The sequence below is a fragment of the Grammomys surdaster genome, unplaced genomic scaffold, assembly GCF_004785775.1.
Source record: "Grammomys surdaster isolate TR1022 unplaced genomic scaffold, NIH_TR_1.0 270, whole genome shotgun sequence".
Lineage (NCBI taxonomy): Eukaryota > Metazoa > Chordata > Mammalia > Rodentia > Muridae > Grammomys > Grammomys surdaster.
The window spans coordinates 411,536-431,077 of NW_021604711.1; the positions used below are offsets into that span (position 1 = coordinate 411,536).

Here is a 19,542-nt window from a genome sequence, read left to right on the forward strand (position 1 = left end):
TTGGGTTTTTGTTTGTTTGATTGAGTTTTTGGTTTTTTGTTTTTGCTTTTTGTTTTTTGTTTATTTTTCTTTTAAGACAAGGTCTCCTATGCCTCAGGCTGGTCTTGAACTCCCTCTACGGGCAAGGATGACTCTGAACTCCTGATCTTCCTATCTCTACATCTCAAATGCTGGGATTACAGGTATGTACTACCACATCTGGCAAGATGCTGACTTTTACCACCTACAAATATATAAGAAATAACTATATAAGAAAAAGCCGAAATATAGGTTTATGCAAATAGTACTCTAAAGAAAAGTACTGTGAAGGCAAATTAGTCACATTAAAACTACACTATGTCCTATGTTATAAAAGAAAACTAAATGTACTTGACAACTGTAAATCTAAGGATTTCTTTTTCTTCTCTCTCTCTCTCTTTCTTTCTTTTTTTTTTTTTTTTGTCCACCAAATGGCTGGAGAGGGGGGTTCAGTAGTTAAGAGACTTTACTGCTCTTGTAAGGACACAGGCTTTGTTCCTAGCACTACATGGCAGCTCACAGCTGCCTATAACTGTACTTTCAGGAAACTGGATATTCTCTTCTGACTTCTGAGGGCCCCTGCATACATGTGGTACACAAACATACACATGAATAAAAAAATAAATCTTTAAAATGTATTTATCTAGCTTTTTATTAAGTGAAATACAACATCATTTGAGTATAATATGCCTATATATGGCTACACTCTAACATGTAAAAAGTAAAGGAAAAGCCATAGTAAAACCTCAAACTAGCTGTTACAGGAGATTCTGGGAGTAGAGAGGAAGGGAAAATTAGTAAAATAAAATGAAATGATTCAGAGTCTTGGCCCAGTTTATGGACCATGGACTCTAGGTACAGAATGAGTAAAAGTTGAGATGACATCACTATTTATAATATTTTAGCATACTAAGAGCAAGTATTTAGGAGCTCACTGTTGGTCTCTCTCAACACTGACATTGTTTTTATGCTAGTCAAAATTATTAAAATGTCGAGAAGAGATTTAAGATCATACAGTGCCTTCTAGCATGGGGATCATGGAGTCAGAAGTATACTGCAGTAGAAGTTTTGTAGTGTACTTTATTTCATAACAGGGAAAGAAAGACTCACCAAAAGGCAAAAAAGTCCAATGGGATAGGAATTATCAATATATTCCTAAGGCAGATAGATATAATTGAGTCATTGACCCAAGAATGCTCAAGGTAGCAAGGCAGCATTCTTACAATAATAAAAAGATAACCAACTATGTGCCAACAAGCAGATAAGCTGAGGTCCAGTCACACTCATGGAATATCCCATAGTAAGAAAAATTACAGCAATTATGTTACAAACTCCCAAGTTATCACAGGTCCAAGGCAACAAATCCAAGAGATCACAGGCTGCAACCTTCAAATCATGAGCCAAAACAGACCTTCTCTTTGGATAGGTTAGTCATCTTAGTTATATGATGGGAAGCTAAGTAACAAAAGGTCCCCCTACCCATCTTTTCTTCCCCTTCCTAGTGTGGAGACAGACTTGTGCAAAGTTCTTCCCTGTATCTGACTAGGCCGAGGAAAAGATGAACACAGCTTTCTTCAGCCTTCATCCACCAGCCAGATCAACAGAGGAAGAAACGCTGGGTCAGAAACTACAACCAGAGCATGTGCTCAAAAGATATTTACTGCCCTCCTAAAACTCACCCTACTCCCCTCCATCCCCCCGCCCTGGAAGAGGCTGTTTAGGTTTTCACTAGCCAACCTTTTCTTTCAATCACACACTTTGTATATGGTTCCCATGTTTCTGCAGATTAACAACAGTTTGTATATTTTTCTTGTTAATTTACTCCCAGCTTACTTTACAAGCTAAAATTATAAAGCCTTTAGAGGAAAACAACAACAAAGTTTTGCATGTGTGCACAGAGAAAGAATGTATGCATGAAGGCGCATGTGTATGTAGTGTCTATGTGGAGAGTAGAGGTTGGTGTTGATTGTCTTCCATAATTGCTCTCCATCCTATCTTTTGAGACAGGGTCTTTTCTGAGCTTGGTGCTCATCAGATGGTGAGACTGGCTGGCCAGAGCTCTGGGATACTCCACTGCCATGCCACACCCCCTGCTCCCCATACCAGGGTTATAGACAAGGCAAGGGGTGGGGGTCCAAACCTAGCTCCTCATGCTCATACAGAAGATACTTTACCAGCCAAGTCATCTCTCCAGACCCTTAATAAAATATGTTTTTCAATAATTTTAACCAAGGAATGGGTGGCTCTAGGTCTCAGAAATATAAACTAATGTAGAAAGTACTTTTGTTTCAAAAAATAAGGTGGAAAGCTAGAGAAGAACATCCTATGTCACACAAATAATAGTAATAATTAATAATAAAAAATAACAAGATATTTAATAATAGAGGTTGAAAATTTATTCTATCCTGAGATAGGGACTCCTTATGTACTCAAGACTGGCCTTAAACTCCTTGTCTTCCTACCTCAACTTCTTAAGTGTTAAAATTATAAGTGTAATTGACTATGCATAGCTACAGATTACATTTCTAATGCAAAAATTCCAGGCCTGGCAAGATGGTTTATCACTTGCTGCCAAGTCCAGTGAGCTGAATTCAAACCTTGTTGGTATTTATGTGGTAGAAGTTGTCCTCTAGGGGAAAAAAAAAAAAGAAGTTGTTCTCTGACTTCCATATGCACTTTGTGGCATATGCTTGCACAAAAATAAATGTAATTTTAAAAATCTAAACTTAATAACATGAATGTAAAAGAAATAAGAATTTAAAATCACTAACTGACATTTTATGAAAAAATGTATACTATAAATAGTCTACCTTTGAATTTATGGAATTGAGTTGAGAGTAGTGCTAATTCTAGTCCTTCTAATCTGCTTCTATTAGTTAATCTGCAGATACAGGATGATCTATATTTAGGACTTTCATAAACCTATTGAAACATCAGACTTTACCTATTAGGGATCAAATATCAGTTACATTCCAAAGATGCAGATTCTGAATGTATTCTGACTCACAAATCTTCCCATAAGACACATATAGATGATCATAGTACTATAAAGCTCTTATCCCTGAAATAGACAGTTTTGTAGACTTATCTATGGGTGAGCTGTTACATGGAACACAAGGCAAGGCACTGGGAACAATGCCCAAATGTAGAATGAAATTACACATTCAAATGAGTGGAAGACATCCAAGTGAGATTAGAGTTTCAGGCCTCTGCTTTCATGGGAGATGCTCTGACCTACTGAGCCATCTCATATTTACTAATTTTGATGGTAGATTCATTAGTCTTCCATTTATCCTGGAGTGAAGAGCTAAGCCATCCTCACGGGTGATGGGATGGAGCTATACTTCAGACTCAGAAGAGCAGGATGCAGTGCAATGACTGCTCCAGGGGCTTCTGAGAGGGCTGCAGTAGAACACCAGGTGCTTCATTCAGAAGACTAACATGGAGGAGTAGGGAAGACTCTGGAGAGAAGGGAAACAGATGAAATACGCTTGCCGGGATGTTGACCAGGGGCACCGGCAGGGAGGAGGTAGCAGAAGCTTGGGTGTAAAGATGGGTGTTTAGCAACCGCCTTGCCAGCCTCCCTCTTCATTCCTTCCTCTGCTGCATGCTACCCATCTTTGCTAACACCCCTTTAAACACTGATCTTAAAACGTCTCTCTAATCCTCCTTCTATGCCACTGTGTTCTCAATAATCTTGCTTAAATAGCAGGTCTGCTCTTAATCACTACTCAAAAACAAAAACACAATCCCACAGTCTTAGTGGTTCCCCACTGCTTTACCAAAATAAGTATGAAGCTCTTTTTTGGCAATGCAGACTGTTTGCAACAGGGCTCCAGCCTGCCTTTCCAGCTGTAACTCCCCAGCTGTCTACCTGGATTGGTTGTCAGGCTTGCATGACAAGAGCCTTTATTCATTGATACATCTCAGGTCTCCTGCTTTTAAAAGTACAGTCTTTCATTTGATTTTGTCCCAAACCACTATGTACTGGCTTCTTAATAGACTTGTTGAAGATGTGTTTTACATCTTAATTGCTGTCATTCAGAAGTAAGCTGATTGTGGATGAGACAGAAGGAAGAGGACAATGTTCATCCCATTTCTCATAATTAAAGTTCAGTACCTGAGCTTGCTTGGCTTCAGACCCCCGGTGGACGCACTCAGCAGTCTGGTGTTCCCAAAGCCCAGGGAGGGGGGTCTGCTCAGGGATTCCAGTGAGGGACTCTTTCGGAGGTAAGGGTCTGACTTCCGGTCCTCAGCCCTTCCCTTCAGAAGATCTGTGTGAATAATAACATTGTCACCTACTTCTAAAGGGGAGAAATCTGGTTAGCATACTTTATTCTCAAGTACAAACACATATCTACATAAGTATGCACATATACTCCAGGCAGGACTACCCACATACTCTGTAAAACCTTAGGCCAGTGTGGATAGCTCAGTTGTTTAGAGTGCTTACTGAACAATCATAAGGACCTGAGTTCAGATCTCAGCAAGCTAGGTGTCCTGTGCACACCTGAAACCCCAACTCCAATAGGAATGAAAACAAAGAGAATTTCTGTACTTGCTAGCACACAGCTTAGCCAAGAAAATGATAATCCTTTTGACCTCTTCCTATGTTCAGAGAAGCACACATCCACACTCATAGTCAAATAAATAAATAAATAAATAAATAAATAAATAAATAAATAAATAAAACATATCATAAAAATGGATCTAGTTGAACTACAGAAATGATCCAGTATTATAAGCACTGGCTGGGTTCAATTCCTAGCACCCAGCTAATGGTTAACAACCATCTGTAACTCCAGTCCTAGGGGATCCAACATCCGCTTTTGGCCTTCACAGGCACCAGGCACATCAGTAGCTCACAAACAACATGCAGGCAAAACATGCATACATGTAAGAGAAAAAGAAAAAGAAAGAAAAAGCCTAGTGCCAAAGCAGCCCTTTGTTCAAAAATGATTATTAATTTCAGACAGTTATCAAAGTATTAAATAAAGTATGGGGCCTTCTAAGAGCCTTGTGCAATGACCCCGTTAGGACACCTACTTCTCTAGCCCAGTCTCTACCTAGTATGTTTGTTTTATGATATCACAAAGAAAAAGCTGGTAGGAAAACGTCTCATGTGACTATCGGATCAAATGCCAAGCAGCAGACAAAAAGCTGGACACAAGAACAATCGCCCACATGAGAGAAAGTTGTTTTAATTACAGACTTATAGTTCACTAAAAACTGAGCAAAAACATTTTAAAAGGCTCCTTTCTGCTCCTTTCATATTAGCATTAGTGAAAACAAGTACTAGAATGAACTGAATTCTCCAGATTTCTCAAAGCATCATAAAAGCAAAAACGAGCAAAAAATACTTAAGACTGTCTTCTATAGAGTGGAAGCTGGAGCTGTGGGACTCGGGTGATTAGCTGAACATCACAGGACAGCTGGGGCCACCTTGTCACCCACAGTCACAGAAGAAAACACTACCTCTTCAGCTAATAGCCATCAATTACGGGCATGATGTTGGGGGTGAGGCCAATTAGGTCTGAATAGCAGAGAAAAACAGTTCTACATCACTGAAGAGAACAACAAAAACAGGACATTAATCTGCAGTTGGGATGACCTCAGTGTTGACAAGCAGTTTCTGGAAATGGCTGGAAGCAAACAGTTTTTACTATGCAGTCCTTTATTATAGTAAACAGACTCATCTCTGGGAGACAGGTGCCTGGGGGTAAGGAGGAGGGTAGTCAGATGAGCTCCACAGCAATAACTGTGGCCTCAACTTTATTATTTATCTTGTCAATCAAAAGGACAGTTCTTTAGATAATTAGGAAATTTGGAAGTTGGTAGAATACCCTGAGAAAGACATAAAAATATGATCACCAACAGAGCACAGTAAAATAGTAAATTTTATGTTGTATAGCTTTTACCACAAAATTAAAAAATTCACCTAGCACTGTTCAAGCAAGTAAGTTACTCCCTATTTTACACTGCAAATGAGCATGTGCTGTATTACACAATGATGCGGACAGGTTCCAATCTCCTGTTTTGGCCTCCACCCTCCATTTCTGGGAAAGAGGTGCTCAGACTTGAATGCTTTTAGGTTGCAGCCATACTCATTTCCCAAGCCCTGGGTACTTAAGAATGTATTAAACCGATTCTGCTTACACTCTGTAAATGGAACAGCAAAGGCCAGGTGACAGTGTGTCTCTTTACAGCACCATGTATGAAATCTTTAAAGCTTGCTCTAAAGGTCTACTGCTCTCATGCACAAAAAATCCTTTCAAAGCTTCTCTGTGGGGCTAGAGAGATAGCTTAGGCTAACAACACTGGCTGTTCTTGCAGAAGACCTGAGTTCAGTTACCAGCATTTACAATACATAGTGGCTCACAGCTGTCTATACCAATTCTCTGGGGTCCAACACCTTCTTTTGGCCTCCCTGAGCACTGCACACATGTGGTGCACACTAAGGCACACACACACGATTAATAATAATAAATAACAACAACAACAACAACAACAACGGCTCAGAGCCTACAAGATATGTCAGTGGGTAAAGGTACTTGCTGCACACTAGGAAACACGTGAAGTAGCAAGAGAGAACCAACTCTACAAAGTTGTCTTCTGACTTCTCCATATGTGCAGTGGTACATGCATATTTACACATACATTACACACATGTACAATAATAATAAACAAAATCAACAACTCCACCCTTATTGCCCTTGATGGTATTCCTGGTTGTTCATCCAAAAATACTGATGGAGATGTACAAAAATAATATTACTAACATTTTTTTTTTGCCTCCTGACACAGAGGCAATTTTACAACCTGTGGATCAAGGAGTAAGTTTGACTTTCAATGTTTATTATATAAACATTTCAAAAGCTATAGCTGCCACAAATAATGATTCCTCCCATGAACCTGAGCAACAAAAATGGACTGCTTTCTGGAAAGATGTAGGACTTGAGATGCCACTAGGAACATGGTGATCCATGGGAGGAGGTAAACACGTCACCATCAATGGGAATTGGGAAGCAGTTGATATCCCAGCCCTCAGTGGCGACTTTGAAGGGTTCCAGACATCAGTGGTGGGGATCACTGCAGGCACGGGAATGGCAAAGGCACTAGATTGGCAAAGGAGCCTAAGGAGAAGACTGAACTGCTGCCATCTCAGGAGAAAGCATTAGTGGGTAGTGAGCTGTTTCTTACAGAGGAGCAAAGAAAGTAATCTCTCAAGAAAGAACCTCTGCCTGGTGAAGGTGCTGCGAACACTGGAAACGGTAACAAAGGATTCAGAGTGTGACGTCAACTCGGGGAAGCCGCATTTTGAAAGAAGTGACTCTGATTTTGAAAGACGTGCTATGTGGGAAAGCCCTTGGGAAAGTCAAGGTGAGGTGACACAGTAAATGTCACTGGAGTCTTATTTAAAGAATTGCCACCATTATACCAGCTTCAGTAAACACTACCCGACCTAAGTCAGTAGCCATCAACATGGAGGCAAGACCCTCTGTCAGAAAAAAGATGCTAAGTTGCTGAAGGCTGAGATGATTGTTGGTGATAATACATCATTATTAAGCTAGCTATGTGTATTTTTAGATGAAATGCTATTGCATACTTAAATTACAACACAGAGCAAGTTGTAACTTTGTTCGTTTTTTCTGAGCATGTTAACAGGCTCAGCAAACAACAGCAAGGAAAGTGACTAACAGCAAGTATTTCTATGATGCCCATAACACACCAGGCAGTATCCTCAGTGTTTTAAATGAATTAATTCAATCCTTCAAATGACCCTTTGAAGTAGTTTCTTTCTTTTCTTTTGTAAGATAAATTTTGTTATGTGTATATGTGTGAATGTAAGTTTATGCACATGAATTCAGGTGCCCCAGAGGCCAAAAGAGGCTGTCAGATCCCCGGGAGTGATAGGTAAGACACCTAATGTGGGTGCTGGAAAGCAAACTCAGGTCCTCTGCAAGAACGGTAAGTGCTCTTAATCATTGTGCTTGCTACCTTCCCAGTACCAGAAATGCTTCTATCTTAAGACATGACGAAAGCAAAGCCAATGCTGGGCGGGGAGTGGCTGTGCCAAGAGACTCGAGGCCAAGCAGGGCTTTGCTTACTCTTTTCACTGGCTATACCTCTGCACTGTCAGCACAGGAGGCTCAGCAAGAATGGAATTGTGACGATGAGACCCCCCTAATTACAGCTTCCGCCTCACTGTCAGGATTTGACTTTGAAAAGGATATAGTGCAACACGAGGAAAGGATGGTACTCAAAGGCAGAGAGACCTAAAAATGGTACACTTAAAGACCTGAGAAATCAGTGGACAAACACAAAACCAGACAAGGGTTTTTGCCTAACATAGTTACTTTTTTTTTTTTTTAAAGAAGAGGAGATATGTCTTGAGATTTTGCTTATTAAAAACAATACAAATCCAGATAGTTGGCATCTCTCCTACATCCACACATGTTGAGGAGGGCAGCAAGTAGGAGACACTTCTTCTGGCATGAACTGCACATTTGTCTCTAAAGAGCACAATGTGCACCGTGAGGGGATGAAATCAGCAGAAATAAATACCACCAATTAGTTTTTCAAGTTCAAGTTCATGCAACAAAAAATAAACACCACTAAATAGGTCAAAAGTAGTTGTGCTTTCAGTCATTTACCAGAGAGGGGAAGGTCTGGCAGGTCCAAGCGCTGAGACATCCCTTTGCTGGCTGGCCTCATGCTGCTATAAGTTGAATGTCTCTGTCAAAAACAAAGGGCACATCAGCATGATGAGCTTTCAACATAAGAACAGAACACAAGTACACACTGCTGTGCCTACATACAATTCTTAAGCACACTAGAACACCCCAGGGTCTTTTAAAATAACTTACTAGTTTAAACAGTAATAAACCCAACTGGCTTAAATGGAACAAATAATGAAAGATAATCCCCAGTTCACTTCCACCACATATTTCATTTTCCCATAGGCAACTGTTACTAATCTGTTTTATGAATATATCTTTTCTGGAATACTCAATACACTCTGAGATATATATATATATAATATAATTTCTTAAGTAAAGTGAAACAGCATGCCTTATCTTAGCACAGGAAATGCTAGATCCCCTGGTTCTCCAGGGCAGGAGAATCATGGAGTAACAGGAAGGGTGCAGAAAACAGGGGAGGGGATGAGTGGGAGGGGGAGCTTGCTGGCTAGCCAATCTAGCCAGTTGGTCAGTTCCAGGGTCACTGGAAAATCCTGTCTCAAAAAATAAGAAGGAAAGCTATGAGGAAGACACTTGATGTTGACCTCTTGTTCCACATACACATGCAAAACTATGCATATCTACACAGACACGCACACACCACACACGTGCACACTACACACACCTACCTTTTGTTTTTTAATGATGAATGAGTATATGCAAAGGTGCAAATTTCATGATATATTTTGTATAAACTTCTCACCTTGTCTATAAAAACACAAATGCTAACATACTCTTATACTTATTTGGCACCATTTGGTTTTGTTTGTTGAATACATCTTGGAGTTAATTCCATGTTGGTGGCCTGGAGCTGCCCTAGATTCTACCAGGCTACATCCACTACCTTGCCAGGTTCACATGAGGGTCTTCTGCAGCCTGACTGCTATCAACTGCCATGTGCCTTTGGGCCTCATGATTCTCTGCACTTTAGCTGCTGTAGCTAGAAAATGATGTGACATTGATAGTGCCACAGAGATTGTTGGGAGGGTTTTTAGATGACTAAAAATCCATTCAGAATAATTCAAGCAGGTCACAGCACACGGTGAGCATCTCATGGGTTAGCTACTATGATTTCCGTAGTTCACTGGACCCACCCTCTATGAACAGCAGTACTGACTTTGATACTGGTGTTATGAACACTGATTATACACATGGTGTAAGAGAATTCTTTATTTTAGAGGTTCCTTTCTACACTGATATTAAGCATGAAATGTATAGTTCCCAGTGATCCTAATAAGTAAAATTGTTGTAGAATATAATTTTCAAAAAAAAATGTTTTAAAATGTTGTTTTTGAAGTCAGCATGTGAAGTAAAAGATTCCTAACAATTTAGTCTTATGAGAAAACATCTAAAATTTCATCACTAAGTATGATTGCTGGCAATAAATCAGATTAAAGAACTTCCCAGAGAGGGACTGAAGATATGGTTCAATGGTTAAGAGCACTGGCTACTCTTCTAAAGGAACCAGATTCAATTTCTAGCACCCATATGGCAGCTCGCCACCACCTGTAACTCTAGTTCCAGAGGATCTGATAACCTTTTCTGGCATCCATAGGCACCTCCATGGTACAATATATACATGCAGACAAGACATCCATTCAATAAAAGTTTTTTTTTAAAGAAATGTATTAGAGAGAGAGAGAATATACATGAATGAAATGAATGAATACTGGCACCTATATGTCATAATTAGGAAAACATAGCTTACATAATTGACTGTGTGTGCTGGCTAGTTTTATGTCAACTTGACATGAGCTACAGTCATTTAGGAAGAGGGAAATTCAGTTGAGAAAATGCCATCACCAGATCAGCCTGTGGGCAAGCCTGTAGAGCAGTTTCTTGATTAATAATTGATGTGGGAGGGTCCAACCCATGAAGCGATGCCACTCCTGGGCAGGTGATCCTCGATGGTATAAGAAAGCAGGCTGAGAAAGCCATGGGGAGCAAGCCAGAAAGCAGCACTCTTCCATGGTTTCTGCAAGGTTCTTGCCTTGCCCTGAGTTTCCTTAGTTATGGCTACAACCTGTAAGACAAAGTAAAATAAACCCTTTCCTCCCCAAGTTACTTTAATCAATGGTGTTTTATGATAGCAATAGAAAACCTAATTAAGACACTGACATAAAGAAAAAGTATGGTGATCACAAGACAATATAGCATGTGGAGAACCGCCAAGTTGGTTCTCTCCTTCCAGCATGGCTTCTAGCAGTCAAGCTTGGTTAGGCTTGCACAGCAAGTGTCTTTACCACTAAGTCATTTCAAAAACCTAGAGGTTTTCTTTTTTATTTGTGCTGGAGACTTGAACCTATGGCCTTGTCTATAATAGACAAGCATTCTACTACAGAACTATACTCCTAGCTCCTAAAGTTTTTCTCTTGGTTTAAATGAAGAAGAGTAACTCATGTAACCCCAGCTACTTAGAAGGTTGAGGTGAAAAGATTAAGAATTCAAGACTTACCTGGGGCCTGGGCAACTTAGCAAGACCCTATCTCAAAAAACAGGACAAGAGCTTTGGACATAGCTCAGTGGTAAAGAGTCTGCCTAGCACGTTCAATTAACAGTGTCACAAAGATATTTCTCAAATACACCCACTAAGATCAGAATATATTTTTCTTCCTTTGTTACTATAGTGAATTCCTGACTCTACTCAACAGTTAAAACCTTGCATTGTTGGAGTAAACCCCCTTTGACATGTTTTTCATATACTGCTCAATTAGGTTTGACAAGATTTTGTTCAAGAATTTTACATGGAGGCTCCTGAGAGACTAACCTTTTTAATTGTCCTGTCTTTTACTGATCTTAACAGAAATAATAAAATCCTGGCTCATAAAGAGTTTATCCCCATTTTCCTGTCATTGTTTGAATTCATGATTAATATTGACATTATTCCCTTCTTTAAGTGTTTCAGATTTTATTATTAAATATTCTGAGTCTAGTGTTTCCTTTGTAGCAATAAGTTAAACTCCAGTCTATTAAAATAAACATAAACTTCTATGATTTTCTAAGATTTTTCATAGTTTGCATCAGCACATAGTAATAATCTATAATATTTTATTACTATATGAAATTTAAAAAGACTGACTTGTGAAGTGAAAGGAATCCCTGGAAGCAATTTTCCTCCTTTAATTGGTCTGTCTTTGTCTTCCATCACTTATGGAGAAGCCGTGGTTTTGTCCTGGCTCCTTTAACCCAGAGGTCCTGCCCTGAGTGTCCTACAGTGCTGCTGTTTGTCTCTAGCAGTTTTAACTGATACACCCAGGTGTAGTTTTCTTTGTACATAGCTAGCTTGGGTTCATTATCATTCTTGCCTGTGGCTGGGCATCTTTTATAAACTCTGGAAACCCCTGGCTATTATCTCTTCACTCTCTCTCCCCTTAGAGATCTAACTCCATCCCTTTTAGGAACTCCACAACAGATCTTTTTATTCTTCCTGTCCCTTCTTATTATCTGCACTTCAGCTTAAATATTTCTACTCCCTTGTAGTCAGTCTCTCAAATGTCCCTAGCAAATGTTTAATTTATAACTTAATTTATATATTTGAGGCTTTCTTTAAGTCGTGTGATTTTTGTTGTTTTAGTTTTTTTTCTGTTTTTTTTTTTAATTTGTTTTGTTTGTTTGTTTTTGAGACAGGGTTTCTCTGTATAGCCTTGGTTGTCCTGGAACTTGCTCTGTAAACCAGCCTAGCCTTGAATTCAGAGATGTATCTATCTACTTCTGCCTTCCAAGTGCTGGGCTTAAACAACAACAATAAAAAAGAACCCAATAAAAATTACATCCCCAGCCTAAGTCATGTAATTTTTAATGAGTTCTTTTTTTATTGTTGTTGTTTGTGCTGGTATTCATTTTCTTGATTGAATTTATCACTGTTCTTTTAGAATCTGTGTCTAGTAGAATCAATATATGGATCTGTTGAGCCTGTTTCCATTTTTTTATTGTTGTGAGTTTTAGTCTTTCAGTGTTATCTACCCTATGTTCCTGGAATTCTATGAACTGAGTAAAGGACTCTGTATTTGAAAAAAAATACCTATGCCAGGTGGTGGTGACACAGCACTCAGAAGGCAGAGGCAGGCTCATTTCTGAGTTCAAGGCCAGCCTGGTCTACAAATCAAGTTCTAGGACAGACAGGGCTACATAGAAAAACCCTGTCTTGAAGAAAGAAAACAAGAGGAGAGGAGAGGAGGGGAGGGGAGGGGAGGGGAGAGGAGGAGAGGGGAGGGGAGGATAGGAGTAAGGAAAAAATGAAGGAAGTAAAGAAGGAAGGCAGACAGGCAGCTGCAAGGTAAGGTTCCCATGAGGTACCTTCCTCAAAAGATTTATTTCTGCTTCTAGGAGGCAGTGAAGGTAGGGGAAGAGCACTTAGATCCAAACTCATGCTTCTGTGGGTTTTAAAACTCAACACACAAGCCAGACATGGTTGTGAATGTTTTTGATTTCAGTACTTGGGAGGCAGAGGAGTAGGCAGATCTCTGTGAACTCAAGGCTAACCTGCTCTACACAGAAGTCCTAGGCTAGCCAGGGATACACAGTGAAACACTGTCAAAAAAAAAAACCCTTCAAATAAAACACTTCTATGATTCTAAGGAAGAATGTTTTAATAAGCTAATAGAAAGATATTTAAACCACGATACAAAAATCTTTAAAGTCATGAAAGAAAACACAGAACAATGTTTTCTTCAGTGAAAACATTTCAGAAAAACAAACAAAAATTACCTCTTCATTAAAAGGTAATTTTTTTTGGTTTTTTTCGAGACAGGGTTTTTCTGTGTAGCCCTGGCTGTCCTGGAACTCACTCTGTAGACCAGGCTGGCCTCAAACTCAGAAATCCGCCTGCCTCTGCCTCCCAAGTGCTGAGATTAAAGGTGTGCGCCACCACCACCTGGCAAAAGGTAATTATGATGTTATAAGATAAAACCATAATAGCTTTAAAAAAAAGTCAGGCATCTTACATTTTTGAACAATTTTTAAAAAAAATTTAAAGTTCCATGTGTGCATGTGGGTACACGCATGAGTACAGAAGCCTGCTGAAGAGGCCAGCCACATTAGACTTCTGGAGCTGGAGTCCCAGGCAGTTGGGAGGCTCCATGTGAGTGCTGGAAACTAAACTAGTCCTTGTAAGAGGAGTAAGTCCACTTAACCACTGAGCCATCTCTCCAGTCCCAATGCTTCTCCCGTAGAAACATTCTGTGTAAAAACAAAGGAGACTATAACAAAGTGTTTTATAAACTGTAAACAAAACTACAACACAAAGAGAAGTGCTCAGTGCCAAGGTAAGTACATAGATGGAAGACGTAAAACAACATACATAGTCACATATGAAGACGGGTACAACCCACAAAAGTGTGAGTGAGTCTCATCTTACTAAAATCCTTGTACAGAATGTGAAAACTCTTGGGAAACTGCACTTTCTATGTGAAAGACATGGAAGGGTAACACATCCATCAAGTGTTTCAATGTGAGGACAGAGCCAACCCAGCTCCCCGCTTCACTAACACACTTCCCTTTTCTAGGAACCAACTTCTAGAGTTCTAAGGAATAGCTCCCTCAACTCCACTGCAGTCCCTTTGCTATAAAGCCTGGAAAGCTAAAGGGTATGCTTTCTAAATTCCTTAAAGCTTGGTTCACCGTGTCATTTGGCTTCTGTCACACAGACCCATTCTCAAAACTCTGGAAGGTGCCAGGAAGGTGCAGCGGCCCTTCTGCTGCTTCTGATGGCTGTGGAGGCACTTGCTTTCCTGTTGCAGAGGCTCTGGTGTCTGCCCCGCAGCTCTATGGGTATGAAGAGGCATGTGTTGCCGGGAGGTGGTGGCGCACGCCTTTAATCCCAGCACTTGGGAGGCACAGAGACAGAAGATTTCTGAGTTCGAGGCCAGCCTGGTCTACAGAGTGAGTTCCAGGACAGCCAGGGCTACACGGAGAAACCCTGTCTCGAAAAACCAAAAAAAAGAAAAAAGAAAAAGAAAGCCTTTCCCATGAGCTCACGAAGGCTTTAGTCACCTTGTCTAGCCCTTGAAGTACCAACGCCTTTGAACTAAATTCCTTTCTGCTAACTAAAGCAATTTCCAACATTTTGAAATAGATCCTGATGTGTTCTCATACGGAAATAGTTCCTCAAGAGGTCAGAAGTTTGCACAAGGACCTTCACTGTATTGTTTTGTACTAAGTTAAATCCACAATGCCTGAAACAGCCAACAACATCTGCATATGATGCAGATGTGGCCTTTCAAAAAGAATGACAATTTCACCAAAGATTAGCATTTGAGGTTCCTCTGATATATTCCTTCACTTGACAGACAGAAATTCATTGAGCTCTACTGTGGTGTGATTACTGTCACCCATTGTTCTAGCCAGTATATCTAGTAGTGAGCAAAACTCTAAATATCTCTGTTGTTATAGGCCTTACATTCCAGTACTAAGTGAAATGAATATTGAGTGACATATACCCCGATTTATAAGTCCTGCTGCTCCACAAGGACACACTCGTATGAGTAAAGAATACCCAGACGGTTACACAAAGAGCTGCCTCTGGGTTCTTCTATACCTGCATCGGAGAGACAGCAGCTGCCGGAGCAGTCCTTACTGGGATTCCACTCAGGGGGCTTCTGGGAGTCTTGTGGACAGAAATACTCTGTCCAGTTCCACCTGCCAAAAAGAGATTGGAACAGAAATACTTAGATCCAGTTCAAAACTGCATATAATGGGTTTTGATCTGTTTCCCTTTTTTGGCGACTTAAAGATCTCATGAAGAGTTGGGTGTGGTGGCACACATTAGTCCAAGCACACAGGAGAGGGACAAAGGTCAGCCTGACCTACTTAAGAAGCTCCAGGACAACCAGGGCTACATAGAAAGACCTTGTCTCAAACAAAACAAAACTCTCACGTTAGGAATAATGTTAATTATACTTTTCTCTTCTGAATATAGCTGAACTGGGAAAACGAAAGGGGAGGGGTCAGCTGAGTGAGAGGTGGCTTCAGATGCCGATACTGGAGCAGAGGAGGGGAATACGTGATCAGTTTTCTCTTGGGGAAGCAACAGGAACATTAATCTACAAATCATTACTGATGTATCATGTTCAATCTACAGTCTGACTCACTGGGTTTTCCTGTCTCTCAAGACATTGAGTCTAATCTTAATCTAAGTAATTTGGAAATGATTTTAGCAGAGGCAATCAATTCATCTTAGAATTAGCCACTGCTTCAGTTTTCCAACACAATGCACATTTTCGGTAGTCAAAAAAGGAAGTTATCTCAATTATGAACAGATGTGCAATGCTTCTTCAACACACTACTGTGTGTATGCTTAAAGGATGAACATGTAATTGCCTCATGTGTATAAGATGCACAGCCACAGGGAAACTGTGAGTCAGTCAGACCATTCTAGAAAAAGCTGGCAACAAACGCAAAATCAGAAGCTACAGGCTGGAAAGCTCATGTGTAAGACCAAGTAGAAGAGTCTAATAGCACACTGCAAGTAAGGATATTGAGACTCCCTACAAGAGGGCCAAATACACACAGGGGATGCTCACTTCCTGGAAGATGCAGCTGCTGGCCATCCTTGCTGGTTCTCTGAACAAAGGAAGAAGGCCCTGAAAGGATGAAGTGAGGATAACAACAAGTGGAAGTAGGAAGGAGACTGCCTCAGGATTACCTATGGCCTTACAAGGCTCAGCGAGGCTTCCTGCACAGAGACATGAGCTAAAGTGAGCCTGTGGTTCAGTCAACTGGCTGGGGCCAGTGAGGCAGAGATAGGGTTGGTGTGTAGGCTAGGGTGTGAATGTACAGTTTTGTAAAATACCTGAGTGTCCTAAGTCAAATGATTTGATCAGTGACTTTACTGTGGTTGCAGAGTCTGAAGGAGCTGGAGATGTTCTGTTGACATAGACTCCACGCCACCGGCCAGCAGCATCGACCTCTGAGGGCTCTGGCTCTTCATTCACAGGTCTGTATGGCAAAGAGCACATTAAATTGAAAAGGTGGAGGGTGTCCTCAGTGAGGAAAAGGCATAAATGGAAGCAAAACCAATGTGGACAAAATAAGCTGGAAGGGAAACCCCAATTTTAATCATTTTCTGGATTTTAATAAAGTAAATACATTCTTTTCAATTTTTTTTCAATTTCTTAAGAGATGGTCAGAAATAATACATTTGTACACAGAATATCTTTAAGTGAAAAATACATGAATATCTCTGCAAATGTGAAGAAACATGTGAGTGTTATTTACCATAAGTAACTGTCAGCAGTGTACCCAGTGGACTGGCCTGTTGGTATGTGCTCCAGTCCTCAGGTGGCACACTCAGAGGCTGGATAGGTGAACCCCAAGACTCTTGCTTAGCCAAGGTTTCATATGACTTAAGCTCCCCAACAGAGATTTGGGCCAGAGCCAGAACATGAAGCATTTACTATGTTGACATAGACTGTAACAGAGACAAGGTACTCCTGGGGCTAGGAATTGTGGTTGCAGCTTTCTAAATGAGCAGGCGACATCCTGGTTTGGGGTTCTCATCATGGTGAAGGCAGTCTGGTTGTGTAACCTCAGAAACCTGTTCCTGGAAGTTCAGTCTACAATCTAGTTGATTCAGTTTTCTCAGCAATTTGGTAAGTTCTTTAACTCTTTTCTGCCTAAGCCAACTAAAGCGCAACTCATTCCACATACCAGTCCTTCTTCATATGATGGTTGCCCTCTGAGAGTAAAAATGGAAATTCTGTGTCAAGCTCCCATTCTCATACAAATGTTCTCTATGCTGTGTGGTTTCTAAACATCAGCAGACTCATAGGGGACAGATCATATGATTCAGCTCTCATGTGTGGCTTCCTTATCTAGAGGATTTTAGGATGTCATTTAATCTTCTTGTGAATGAGAACTCCCAACCTCCCTGTTGCTAAATCACTGCACTTTTTATTATATCATATTGCCACAGCTGTTGTGCAAGATGACTAATTTATGAGAAAGGCTCAAACAGAATATTTCTGGAAATATATTTTAATAAGGTCAGTGAAGGTTTAAAATATTTCCCAGTTTTCTGAAACTAATCTAGCTACATATAAGCTCCTACAGTTCAAAATACTTGTCCCTAATTCTTCTATTGCTCTATAATCAACACAAATAGGCTAAATTTAAGTGAGACAAAATTAAAGCACTTATATCACTCTGCCCTATACTCTTGACTGTACAGCCTTTCTTTTACAGCGGAAAAAAAAAATCAGTAACTGAAAACTTCCTTGAAACTAGCAAGCATTTCAGAAACGTTAAGAGACTGATTTTTGTTTTTGTTTTGTTCTTTTTAAGTAATTTCTAATGATTTGCTGCAAAAAAAAGTGGTTGTAGTGTCTCCCACCTTGTATTTACATGGTATATCCCACCTTGTATTTACATGGTATATCCCACCTTGTATTTACATGGTATATAATCAGATGATTGGGCCCGTGTGATTGTGTGACCTGTGGTCCCAGATACTTAGGAAGTCAACAGAAGATTACTTGAGCCTAGGACGGAGGGCAGGCTGGGCAAATGGGAAAACTCCATCTCAAATAAGAAAATAAATACAGGAATTAAATAAAGCAGAAAAATTCACTGGTGGATATGGAATAAGAAAATGAAAGTAGGTTAAGAGATCAGGTTTGTATAAGAAAAATTCTTATTTCCACATCAGTGACCCTCAAGCTCATCGAATGGTGGGCCACCTTCTATTACATTTAACTGGCTTACTGCCAAAGAGCATCCAAGGCACTAAATGTCATTCCTTATTAATTTAATAAGAATAAAATGGAGAATCTTACATTCTACAAGCTGTTCTTTTTAGGTGTCTAAGTTTCCCAGCGATTTGAAACATTAAATGGTAAGTGGAATGATTCACTTAGGCCTCATAAGGACATGGCAATATGACTAATGTTTCAACACATCCAAAGATGATGCTCTCTTGATTTTAACAGTAAGTCTGACATTCTCATCCAGAAATCTGAAATTCGAAATTATCAAACATCTGAAATTAGGGACTGGAGAAATGGCTCACCTCTGACTGCTCTTCTAGAAAACCCAGATTTGATTCCTAGCACCATGTAACAGCTCACAACTGTCTATGTCTCCAGTTCTAGGACTTCAAATGCCCTCTTATGACTTCCATGGATACCAGGGATGCATGTAGTGTATACATACACATGACAAAAAACTCTCACAGTCAAAAAGAGAATACTTGACTCATACTTTAATTGTGAACAAGCCTGAAATTCCTTATACTAGAATGTCTAAGAGTTGTTACAGCCCAAGCAATATATGAATGATTACATTCCCTGTGTTCTCAAGAAGAATAGTAATTCTGTATATTATAATGGATATTATCAAATATTTAATCATACAACCAGGAATATCTTAGTAAATTCTGTAAATAAAGGGAAAATACAAAATTACACACTTGACAAAGCATTTGTTCAAAGCCAATTATGGCCTTTATCCCATGTGGAGTCAAATATGCCTTGAAATTCTAAGCTACTCAAAAGTAGTTTCTATTGGTTTTAAAACTTGAACACAAACACTATAGTGTTTAGTAAGTCCAACACACTAGTTTTCCCTATATCAACTTGTAGTTTGCCTTTTTCCTTAGCCATATCCTCCAGGAAATGGCTATCTTCTGGTTAGGAATCACATCTAAAACAGAAACAAAATGTGCCTGCTACCACATATAAAGCTATAAACTTCAATAAAATGAATGCATATAAGTCTATTTACATATTCTAGTGCAATGTGTCACACAAGCCATTACCTAAGTCCCAGCCCTGGGAGCTGAGGAAGAAGT

At 39.9% G+C, this 19,542-nt stretch overlaps 1 protein-coding gene across 2 annotated transcripts in view; it reads right to left on the minus strand.

Moving 5' to 3' along the window:
• The window catches only part of Specc1 (sperm antigen with calponin homology and coiled-coil domains 1), a 227,336-nt gene that overhangs the window by 57,606 nt on the left and 150,188 nt on the right, over nt 1-19,542 (minus strand). For both annotated transcript variants that reach the window (XM_028776493.1, XM_028776494.1), the window contains 4 exons: nt 16,549-16,694; nt 15,295-15,395; nt 8,673-8,754; nt 4,139-4,292 (listed from right to left, as the gene is read on the minus strand). In XM_028776493.1, the coding sequence (XP_028632326.1) occupies nt 4,139-4,292; nt 8,673-8,754; nt 15,295-15,395; nt 16,549-16,694 (483 nt within the window). The remainder of the gene's footprint in view (nt 1-4,138; nt 4,293-8,672; nt 8,755-15,294; nt 15,396-16,548; nt 16,695-19,542) is intronic.